Source organism: Hetaerina americana, unplaced genomic scaffold, assembly GCF_022747635.1.
Source record: "Hetaerina americana unplaced genomic scaffold, ioHetAmer1.1.p SCAF_8, whole genome shotgun sequence".
NCBI classification, from domain to species: domain Eukaryota; kingdom Metazoa; phylum Arthropoda; class Insecta; order Odonata; family Calopterygidae; genus Hetaerina; species Hetaerina americana.
This window is the reverse complement of record NW_027287427.1, coordinates 7,569,137-7,581,968: the sequence shown is the minus strand read 5'-3', so window position 1 is coordinate 7,581,968 and position 12,832 is coordinate 7,569,137. Positions and strand designations below refer to the sequence as shown.

General features: G+C 34.8%; 1 protein-coding gene across 1 annotated transcript; it reads right to left on the bottom strand.

The window, feature by feature from the left end:
• Positions 1 to 652: 652 nt before the first annotated feature.
• On the bottom strand, positions 653 to 11,829 carry Las (lipoyl synthase, mitochondrial). The gene is made up of 6 exons (XM_071596538.1): positions 11,292 to 11,829; positions 9,509 to 9,665; positions 9,278 to 9,335; positions 7,442 to 7,600; positions 4,918 to 5,033; positions 653 to 4,191 (listed from the first exon to the last, which is right to left on the bottom strand). Exons 1-6 carry the CDS (start codon positions 11,658 to 11,660, stop codon positions 3,953 to 3,955), a joined length of 1,098 nt encoding a protein of 365 aa, XP_071452639.1. The 5' UTR covers positions 11,661 to 11,829; the 3' UTR covers positions 653 to 3,952.
• Between the last annotated feature and the right edge of the window lie 1,003 nt (positions 11,830 to 12,832).

The window sequence follows — 12,832 nt, the reverse complement described above, 5'->3', positions numbered from 1 at the left end:
GATTCGAGTAGTTTCGACACGACCCGCTCTCACTTTCCGGGCTATATCTCAGAAACTATCCACCAGACGATAAAAATATTCGAGAGACATCTCTACTAATGTCTAATTAAGTAATATTAATATTGAAACAATCATTCAATGAGAAACCAACACCGGAAAAAATCGATTTTCGGACAGATAGAAAAACGACATAAAATGTCAATGTGCGATACGTCCTCCCGTGATTTGATTCTGATACTATTTTCCACGACTCATACTCAAATCAATTGAAACAATTTTAGAATCTTCCCAAATAATAACACAAAAATATTTTTTGCCTGTAGCTAAGATGACATGCAACATCTAACTGAAAATTGATCAATGTATCCTGATGTATATGCAAAAAAAGTAAATAAGTCGTGTGATTGAGTTGCATGCGCTGCAGGATAAGATATATCCATACGTTCATAATAGAATTGTGCGGTTATTAAGGGCGCTCGCATTACCATGGACAAATATTAAATTTTTGCCGAAATATAATTGAAAGATTAGTAAAAATATACAACCTCTATCATCGCTGATTCGAATGCTTTCAAATCCACTTGTTTATGACAAAATGGATATGCAGAATAAACTTGTGATCTACTTTTAAGAATTTATTGAACATCTTCTACACTCTTAAGTTATATCTTAAAATTACAATACCATGAGAGGATCAAAAAATGTATACAAACATATCTTTACCTTAAAACATCAAGTTGAACAAATCACATGAAGTTTGCCCCAGCTTAAATAGGCCATAAATCAACCTGTTTTATTAAGTCTCCATTACATTTTATTCTCTTTAGAACTCGGATTTCTACACTTTACTGATGGATTTTATTACAAAATAAATTCGCAGTGGAACAAAAAATATGGTCCTAAATTTCCATTAAATTTTAACAAAATCATTGAATAAATAAGTTGAATTTCATTATATCATGCTCCGATTACAGCAGAATTATTTCGTTAGACCATTTGCCATTGTGACTGAAAGTTAATGGCACATAGGAGGTAGCTCAGGAATGAGCTCCAAACACATTATTTATCATTCTGATCTGATCTTCTCTGTTTTATGTCCTTAATTTATCCTATGCACATGTCTCTTGGTCTTCCTCATGGAATCTTCCCTTCTATAATATTCCTAATCAATCCATTGTGCCTCCATGGGTGTCCAATCCATCTATTTCTTCTATGCCGTAGATTTCTCTCCATTTGGTCTTTCCTCTTCAATATACTTCCTCGTTCCTTACTTTGTCTGCCCATTTAATCTTCAGCATTCTCCTCTAGCACCATGTTTCAAAGGCTTCTATTCTTCGCTGGACCACTTTGCCAATGTTTTAATCCTCGGAACCATAGAGCACCATGTAACGCATAAGTATACATAAAAACCCCTCAAAAGAACAGCAAATTCTGTGCGAGCATAGTTAAGTTCATACAAGGGTCCTAACCTCGCAATTACGCCCACACTGGGAGCCTGTCTAATGTTAAGTGACTTGAAGCATTCATTCAACTCTTCAGTTCTTGGCAAATCCAAGTTTCTTACCGCTTATTCTGTTTGAGTCCTCTTCTTCATGGTTCCTATGAAGAATGCAGGTTAGCACACCAGCATCCACAAAATAATTGCAAGTCTAAAGAAACCCCATGAAATTTGCCTCACATTGTTCTCCTCCCCGAGGACTTCCTCACACAGTGCCCCTTCCCGCTGCCTGAGTGGGGGCCACTCCACTTGACCTCTCTCAAGCACCATAGGAGAAACCCAAGAGGGGCATGCGAGTGAACAGGCATTTGAAAAGGGCAATCTTGTTAGGTTGTCCTTTGCATTAACCTTGGGAAGGCCCTGATGAAAAACACTACAGCTCACCAACAGCTTCACGATTTCAGAGGCAGTTTCCTCAATTTTCCTCAGTTGAATATGCAATCTTATATTATAAGTGAGTAAGTCTCCTTACAGTTATTTACAGTAATGGTAGTACTCAATTGCTTCTCATGAATTTGACATTTATTGAACCTTCTCAATTTTGAAGAGATGTAACAAGTGGTATGTAATATAATGCAGTAATGCATTACAAATTTTACTACTTTACCTGGTTTGCTCAACGGTAGATAAGATGCCATTCTTCCCCAATTCAAATGGAATGAGATCACTGGATTGATTTCCAAACCGATTCACATGGAGGATGGTTTTATCATCAATATGCTGGAGAAACTCGAACTCCTAACTCTATGGAATTTATTCCGCCAATCATCTTTATACAAATCCCTCCATACCACAGCAATTCCATCCTCATTTCCTTCAGTTGCCCCTCCACCTCAAAACATCGCATTCCACCACCAGGCAAAGCCTCCTCGCAGTAAAAACCTCCCACCCTGAACCATTCACACCCTTCCCATGACGCTATGATTTATTTGAGGCATTTATTTGGTCCTAAAACAGAATCGTGCCAATTGAATAGGACACATAACAATGAATAAAATGATATCTATAAAAACTCAATGCATTACATAAAAGACAAGGTTTGTTTTACATAAATGAGGGGGACAAAATGAGAAGTAGAGGAGGGCGGGAGTTAAAGAAAATTAGGAAGGAGAAACAGCAGGAATGAACAGCATGAGGAGTTGGGAATGGGTTGATGGCAGGTAGGCCTTTCGTCAGTGCATTACATGCATGCGGAGATCTAAACATTAATGAGTTTTTTGTTTTTGAGAGGCAATAGTGCAATATAGTATTCACTGTGACGTATACAAAGGCACTTGAAGAGGGAAAATGGAAAGATATTCAGATGATCTACAAATGCAATGATCCATAGGTGATTTTGATGAAAAACTTTCTTTCATTCATAAATTACTTTGTAGATATGATTATAAAACTTAAAATCGGGTAATTCCCACAGTCACAACTCAAAAAGACCTAGGTGTCATCTTTGACATTGAACCTCTTTCGTGAGCCTATCAAAAGTATTTCCTCTATAACTAAGTCATTGGTGGACTTAATTTATTGATAAGAGAAGTATCCAACAGCCAGATCTCTGTACTTTTTTCTTTGCCCATGTTTCTCCTGTTCTTAAATAATGCTTAAACATTTGGACCACTGTAATTTATACTTCCCTCTAGATTATATCAAGTCTACTTCTTGTTACAACATTAATCCCATTTTCATACTAACAATTTTCTCATCGAAAGAAGTCATCACACTGAATTCAGTAGTCCCATGTAAGGTTGCAGATGAATGTATGCTTCACAGATATGATCGTCATGTTGAGCATGTAAGCTCAACTTTGCTCAAGGAAGACTCTTTTAGTGATAGGATCTCACATATGTTTTCATTAATGCATTTGATTGAGTTCTGGCATTAATTTGGCTGCTTTCATAGAACAGAAATAATTTTATTGAGACAACACACACTTAAATCACACAAATCAGAAGCACATTTTGTTAAAATCATCTCCCTCTTACGTGTACTACAGCAATATAATATGAAATCTAAATTTATTGAATCACTAAGCGGACATAAAACAAACAATAAACAACAATTTCACATCAATCCGTCTACATATAATATGTCGCTTCATCAAAAGAAATTAAAAGGATTATGAGTGCCTCAAAATTTTTCTTTTAATAGCAAAATAATTTTAACAACAAAATATTTCTTCCATCAATAAAATAACTTTATAAAATTGGTGTAGGATCAAATGTAGGTAGTTTACATAACAGAAAAATATAATTTACTATAATACCTCTCCATTCTTTACAATATATCTAATTTTCTTACCATTTTGTACACAGTGCACCAAGTCTTATGTGTAGAGCAACAGTCAATGATTTCTTTCAAAAGTCAGACAAGTTTTCATTTAGATTTATCATAGTAGCAAAGAAAGACACAAACAAAACAACACAGCTAATTACCAACAATTCTATTACCTGGTTTTTATTGTTATGAATTTAAAGCCTCTTTTCGTTTCCGAAGAATATTCCCTATGAAGTACTCTCCTGCCTTATAAGAGCTACGAACCAATGGTCCACTAGCTGTATACATGAACCCTAAAGACTTTCCCATTTCCTCCCAGTGTTTGAACTTTGCAGGTGTAACATACTCGACAACTTTGAGATGCCTTTTTGTTGGCTGCATGTACTGGCCTAAAGTTAAACAATCCACACCAGCAGATCTCAGATCTGTTAAAGAAAGATAGATATAGGATTTGAACACATTTATGTTAAATTTATATATCATATTTTAAAAGTAGTATTGTTGTTTATTGTATAATTTTCACGATTAATGCAGTAAAGCATAAACACAATTACGATACACGTACATTTCCTATCAAAGGCATTTGATATAGCTAGATATCTTGTATGTATGGCATTATTATTAGCTTAAGATATTTTATGAGAGAGTCGACTCACCAGATGTTTAAGTGAATCACTTTGAAATTAATAAAACCTACACTTCACATACCTCTAGTTATTCCAATCATAACACTAACACAAAATGTTACTCCAGAAATATATGTAATCAGAAACTAAGTATTGAAAACTAGTGATAACATAGAATTGATATAATTTTGACAATTTTTATATTATACTATTATCATCAATAAAACCCAAAATCATGCCCCACATTCAAGTAAATACACATTGAAGCACAACATAAATTTCATCATCAGCCCCAACTCCAAAGACTGACCCTGACCCCCCAGCTATACGTTACCTGTAATTATTTCATTTACATTTACCAATCTCCCTTTTCTGTGATTTTAGGTGGCATATTTTAAAAGTCAAAACAATAAAAGGTGAGCAAGAAACAGTTTTCGACAAGAAACACAGCAAGAAGATATAATATAAAGACCATTCAACATGATTTAACTATTATTTAAAAAACATTACATATCCAAGACTTACCCTTCAAAGCCTGTAAAACTTGTTCATCAGTTTCACCCAATCCCAGCATTATTGAAGATTTTGTTATCAATTCACTCTCAAACTTTTTTGCTTCTTCAAGAACAAACAAGGATTGCCTAGAAAATTTCATCATACAAATTGGTCATACTTTTAACTTCAAAATAAAGTTTTATACTATCTAGTGACAGGCCAGTTCCAGTTCAAGGTTTTGCTTCTTGTATTGGTCAGAGTGGTCAAAGTTTCAATGGTAAAAATAAAATAATCAACTTCAAAGAAGTTACTGGCTTATCAAACGTTAGACGTATGATATAATTTCTGGTATATGATGAAGTTTCACACCATTGCAAAGTTTTACATGAAAACTTTGAGATATTTTTTACTTTTCAAACTCAAACATGATTGCATTAAATTTATAAATGATATTTACTGGATGACAATTTGTTTAAATCCTTTACAAAAATGGTTAGAGAACGGTTACTTGCCCACATTATGATAACACAGTTGTCATTTGAAGACAAGTAAATACATGAAAAGTACCTTTGATATTTTTAATATGCATAGCAAATTGTTTCATATTAGGTGTGCAAAAAAATTTGGTCGAGAGAGACTATTTCACTTTTTTCCGTTTCGATAAAATGAAATTAATTGAGTATTAGAGGTTGTGGATTCCAGCAAATTTCATATCTGAATTTAGGTATATAGTTCCAAGGTTTACGGAGTATGTATCATTACACTCATTATTCTTCCCCCATTAGAATACATAGAAGAGATCCAGGGAAGGCAATTGCGTGGGCAGGGAGTTAAATATGATGGGATTACAGTAGGAAAGGGAATGCCAGGACATGGAAAGGTGGAATTTTGGCAAGCGTAGAAGATTACTGTTATGCATGGGCCAAGGAGGACTGTAAAAAGAGGAAGAAGGTCACTGGAGTGGAGACATCCATTTGCAATGCTCCTCAAGAACTTCATATCAGATCAGGGTGTAGAGCACTGGGAGATGTGAGAATTTCCAAAGGAGGATGACATTAATTAAGTAGTTGAATATCTGCTGGAGGACATGCGATGATGGGTGATGGCAATAAATAAATTAACATAACAGTTGACTAGCTCTAAAGTTGAGTGGCAGGTGGTTGACCTGAGTGGATCACAGTATTCTAAAATGGGTAGGACACAGCCAAAATATAACATTCTAAGAGCAAGAGGATCCTGAATATCATTGTGGCAGTAAAGAAGGCATACTTCGACGATTCTCTTAAGAATAATTTTGTAGATTTGCTTGATGAAGATAACTTTCTCATAAAAATTAAAGTGGGATCTTACACAGCGGATGGGGTTATGTGAGAGGGTGTAAGAATGCGTTAAGGCTTGGCATTTGAATCAAAAGGTCAGAACAGCTGATTTTGAAGGTTCATACTTAACTGTCATTTTGAGCACTATGCATTTGCCGAAGAGAGAATGGATTGAAGGTATTGGGTATCAGAGGAGTTGTCAACATGCTTGAGAATTTTGCAGACATTAGCAAAATGTTACATGAAGGCGGGATGATAAACACAATAATGTTGTCCGCATAGAGTGAAAACAGAAGGGGTCCAAGAATGCTGTCGTGTGGTATTCCAAAAGACACCAGAGGTACCAAAGGTGAACCAGATTTACCAGAGGGGAATGATTGACAGAATTTAATGATTTAGAGAAGTAGATACAACAAGCATAGAGTTGAATTCAAAGGCGTTTGTGATATGATGTTGTAACAACAGAAAGATTAGTAGGAGGGTAGTTAGAAAGGTTCTCAGAATCACCACCAGATGTCAGTGCTAGCACAACGAGTTTCCCCGAAGTAATAAGTAATCCTTTATGGGTAAACACACAATGCGACAGTGCGCTGGGAGGGGATGTGGTGTGGATGCCTCTCTGTTGTTGCTCCTATGCAGTGATTTATGGCGGTGGAAAAAAATAAGATTCAAGCAGTGATCAAATACTTTGTAAAGAAAGGTATGAAAGCAAAGGGAATCCATCCTGACTTTCAGAACACTCAGGGGGACTCTGTTCCTTCATATTCAACTGTTGCCGAGTGGACAAATGAGTTTAAGTTTGGCCAGGACATCTTAGATGATGAGCCATGCAGTAGTTGGTTAAAATGTGCCACTACCCCAAAAATTATTGCAAAATTGCATAAAATGGCCATGGCAGATCACCGACTAAAAGTACGAGAAATCACTGAAGTTGCATGGATGTCATCTGAACTAAGCTAGGGATGTCAAAAGTTAACCAGTGTCAAATTCTGGCCTTCTGAACAGCAGCTCACGAAGTTACCAAGTCTTCAATCAGTATTATATGCACATCAACTTCAGTCTATGCATATTGATGTCATGTGACATTCTGAGAAGAGATTTTGTCAATTTTTACCACAAACAGGATATTACTCAACAACTTAATGGCACTTTGTCAAACTGCTAAATTTACATCAAATACTTGCAATAAAATCAATTGTCATTTATAAGCAAAAGAGCAAAAGATCAACACCCACCTATAGTTGGCACGCCTATCCCTGACGTATGGAGTTAAAGCTTCAACTGTTTCAATGTTATGTGCATAAACATCAAGACCACAGGCAGCAATGCATGACACTGCTTTCAGATCTCCACGAAAATCTGGCACCAAGCATTCCACTAGTAATGAAGGAATCCTGAAACAAGTTTTTCATTCAAACCTCATTATTGCATTGTGACTGTAAAATAGTAACCCATCAAAGTTAGAGAGTTAAAAATTTAAAAAGTAAAATGCTAAACCCGCAATTGTGTTTGCTCAAGAATATATTCAATACTTAATTTTGCATATTCAATATAAAACAAATTTCCCACATCTGAGAGGTGATATTCTGGAGGGACACCAGGCTGAAGGAATCAGCAGACTCAAGGGATGAATTTTCTGATTGTGAGACTGAAAAATGGCACTCAATTAACTGCTGCTCAAAAATCACTTTTGAAGCCGCTCATACAATCACTATCAACATGGAGTAAACAATATGTTCAACGAAACTGTGCAGCTTGAGGAATTATTTCCTGGTATGAACAACCATTGAAAGGAAATGAAGAAAAATTGGTCAAAAATGCAATGGAAGTCCAAGCAGTTGCGTAGGAAGATACAAAAACAATAGCATATGCATAAAACCAGCCTAAGCTTTAGCAATGCATGAAATGCATGCCAAGGATATGGATTACTATATTAGGATAGGATATTACACATTTTCATTCGTCACAAACTGTAACAAAGACTACACTAAAATATAAATAAACCTAGCCAGAAAAAATAATTTATAATGTAACAAAATCAAAAATTTAGGGAAAAACAATTTTCATTTAAACAAAAGTCAATTATAGTTCTAATAATTACTACTATATTTCCATTTTACCATCTATTCTTTCAGGTATATCCACAAATATTTCATCCAATTGATTGTACATGTTATCAACTCCTTCGTACCTATGACTGCTTGCCTGCATATTTGCCTGGATTACGCTTAGATTGGCCTGGTATTCTCTTATTTCCACCATTAATATTCTGTCATTCCTGTTCCACGTTCACTACACTTCTCCCCAATTTCATATTCAGTACTATAGCTGCCCTATATTGACTCTCAGCCCCTCTGCCCTATATCACTCCAACAATCCAATATTCAGATGATTTGCATCCAACTCCCTAAGGAACAGATGTTCTGAAGATTAGTTTTTGTCTGGTTTCTACCCTTTGACATATCTGGGATAGGTGACTCTACCAGGAGTCATTATCATTGCCTCTGTCAGTACAGTTTCCAGGGTCAATGCAGCATGCATACATGAGGGGGGAGGGGGAAACAGAACTATAAATGCATTTGAAAATATTTAATGAAGATTAACAAAAAATGTATTCCGGTTTCAATAGGTTACATAAATAATTCTGATATAAAACACTTATGACATAAAGAGTATGCATTTTAAAACATTTGCAATTGATAAAACATCACTAAATATCTTCTAAATCATCTTCACTACTAAAAATCACTCAATAAATAATTCGCATTATTCTCTTTAATTGATCATGTATGAAATGTTGCAAAAAATTATGAATGCTTACGAAATTGATAATTAAATATGCTGAATAGGTTGCTAGTTTTTTAATATTTTAATGACCTGGAGTTGAAGATAGTGGAGATAATATGTTGATACTCTCAGCTTTTCAAAGAGGCTGATGGCCTTCCAACAGTAACTAAACATTTACAATAACTAAAAGTGTCTTAAGATCATTAAATATTTTAATTAAGGGGTAATTACAGACATAAAAGGTGACTAATATTTCTGTAGAGGAGTCAACCAAAGAGATTTACCTTCTTTTAATTTCCCTCACAGTATTGGCGAAGTGTTCTGAACCACCATCTGGAAGATCTGCAAGTCAATTTTTTTATGTTGAGTCACAATCCAAGTATAATGTGGTTCAATAAACATTTTACTAACAAGAAAAAATATAATTTTATTAATTAATTTAAATTATTCTCTAATAAATTAAACTTAATAAAACTGCACATCATGAACGGCAAATGAGTGTAATCTTTGATTACCGTCACGATCCACAGATGTTAAAACAACATAATCCAGGCCCCATGCAGCAATTGCTTCAGCCGTATTTTTCGGTTCCTCTGGATCAGGTGGCGGGGGCTTTCTAGCTGTTTTCACCGAACAAAATCTGCAACCTCTCGTGCATGTATCACCAAGTAACTGCAAGAATTAGTACCACATTATAAAGTCACCATTTAAATATTCCCTTGGTGAACATCCATCTTTAGTTTGGAAGGATATCAAAACAAGCTAATGTTCATAATATTTTTAATTAACAGAACATTTCGACCCTAGTTAAATATGGTGAAAAATTTACTTGGCTACAATAGCTTTCCCCACTTAATCATTTCATGTTATATTTCATAATATGCCACGTAGTCCAACTTCAAAGGTTTATTTGGTAAATCTGAACTTGCAGGCCAGCAAGACTAGATTTATTATTTGTTTTAAGCTCATTACTTTCACTTGCCACTTAGCAAAACATTAATTTTTAAACTGATAATGGTCATTTTCATTAAATTTATGCATATTTTCTATATTTAAAGAGGGGATGTATGGAGTGACATAACTTTGCAATTATGTACCCCTTCTTGTTCAGTCCAAACATTTACTTTAGCTCTGACCTGTGGTGCATTCGGGCCCCAGAAATTAATGATCAATAGTTTGAAAAGTACAAAAATGAAACACTATTTAGCAAAACCTCTAAAAGCTACTCACTGTTCACAACTATATATCTAACATACGCATGAAAGCATAGATTTCTGCAGCGTAAATTACAAACAAAATACTGATCCTCTGCCACTGCACCAGAAAGACTAAGTCATTTACTATTTCAAATCTACCTACTAATCTAAAGGTCATTGATTCGAGTACCACCTCATACATGAATGACTTCTATCCTTTCACTATTAATATTATTTAACAACAAAACTACCGAGAATGAAAAAAACAATATCCTAGAACCGGATGCTTTCTGCATTCTTTCACATATGATTAACTTCCAAAACTTATAGATTTATAATCGTTAGGACAGTTAAATTTCTTACTCAAATATTTCATTTTCCAATTAATTCATATTCCCCATAAGACATCACTCTTTTGCACCAAAGTTTTTCCAAAAAACAGCCTAGTACTTTTTTAGAACAAAATCCTTGTTTTCACAATTCATTTTCAAAAATATCATGAAAGATGAATCACCTACCGGATAACATTATTTTTTAGAAAGAGTAAACTTGAATGGAGTTCAATGAAAGATCATTACGGTGATTAGTTAATTTAAATACTTTGTCCTAATTCCTAGTGTATCTTATTCATTTTTCCATGACAAAGAAAAACCCTAATTGACACTCTTAAAGATAAAATATTTCAATTACTATACATGGCAGTATCAGCGAAAAGCTTAGTATGTACTCGTTCAAATCTTCCATGGCTCCAAAGAAAAAAATCATTCAATTTTAAAAAGAAAGTGTTAAAATTGTAGGATTCAAATACGAAGATTGGCTGACTCCATTATTATTATTATTGCGTAAATTGAAATATAACAACGGGAATGAATAAAACCACACGATAAAACCTTTACAAACAGAAAGACCGTCATGCCTAGTGAGCCAGAGTCACTCAAAGTTACACAAAAACTTGGATAACGCTTACTAACCGCAAGTGGATAAGTGCGGAAATCTAAGGTGCATAAATAAGGTATTTTGATCGAAATGACACTACGATAGAATACTTATATCTAAAGTATATTTCCTAACTACTAAATGAAACGTTTTAATGATAGATTACCATGATTGTTGCGGTAGCTGTACCATGCTTTCCACCTCCCCAACATTCTCCAATATTTGGACATCGGGCTTCTTCGCACACAGTATGCAATTTTAGCTTCCTCAAATCATCCTTCAAGCGTGAATAATTCGGTCCGGTCGGTATTTTCGTCTTTAACCAAGGTGGCAGACGTAATCTTTCAGATTCGCCCTTCTCGCGTCGCAATTTCCCTTCGTAGTCATCCCATTTCTGCACATCATCATTTATAAAATCTTCTAAACCAGGTCCTTCCGCTAACTTACGGCGAGCATCATCTGTAATAGTGGATGAATGCCTGACGAAGGGTATAATAACCCTGTTGTAATGACACACACGCACAGGCAGCTTCATAATTGCCCTCTCCACTACTCCCTTTAACGTTATATCATTGCATCAAACGCAACAAAACAAACTACTATGAAAGAAGCAAAAAATTACGTAATAAGTTCGTGTCATCACGATTTTTAATGGGCGCCCCCCATAAATTCTAAGCGGGTATATAAACTATGTTTTGTAATATGAAGTCACTAGCAATATCTATCGACCTACTATCGACATGCCAATCGCTATCGATCGTTATTACCCCGCCATCGGTTCGAAGGATAGAATTCAGTCTAAGTTATCTTTACTCCGTAATAATCTTACAAATTGAAATGGTGATGTATGAACGCTTCCCCAGGCATAAATTCAATTCTTTTATATCGCATGACAGTGCTGAATTTTTTATGGGTACACCAACTTAATTTTAAGTTATGTATATTATTACGAACTTTTTATCAATGAATTCACTGTATTATGTCTGCATACTAGTTATTTGATATCGTTTTTATGATCAGTGAGTAGGTATTATATTATTATCATTATGAGGGATGACCATTTGGTATGATAGAAGCCATTGAGGGTCCCAAACCATGAACTTACACTCATTTTTAGCCTGGAAAATGAATGTATTTTCTATACTTACTTATATCTCTATTATAACATCTCTGAAAATTTTAAATCTTTTCTAAAATAAAATTGTGCTTTTCAGGAGTCCAGTTAACAAAAAGGCTAACTATTTTCAATCTAGAAATGAGAGCTGGGGAAATCTTGACCAAAAAGTCGCCATTTTAATAATAACCTGCATAGCTTGCTAGGATAATCCCAAAGTCTGGACCATGGCCATCTTTAATCACACTTTTAAAGCAAACCAAGCACTGAAGACTCCACTATTCTTATACTTTCTTCATGGATATCTTCTTTTGCTTTCTGATATAACTTAATGGGCCTAAGTCACATTGAATCTAGTCTTTCGAATTCTGGGTTTATTAGCTTACTATGTATTTACGTAGACTTCAAAATGGGGGTATTATGGGTTTGCCATTATTACATTTTCTTTGGTTCACATCTATGGAATTTGGTCAACTATTATACACATTTGGGCTAATTGGGTAGAAAACGTCACTTTAAAAAAATAATTTTATATTTATTGCAATTTGATACGCAAAACAAATCAAAATGTCCTCTAAAAAGGCTACAAATGT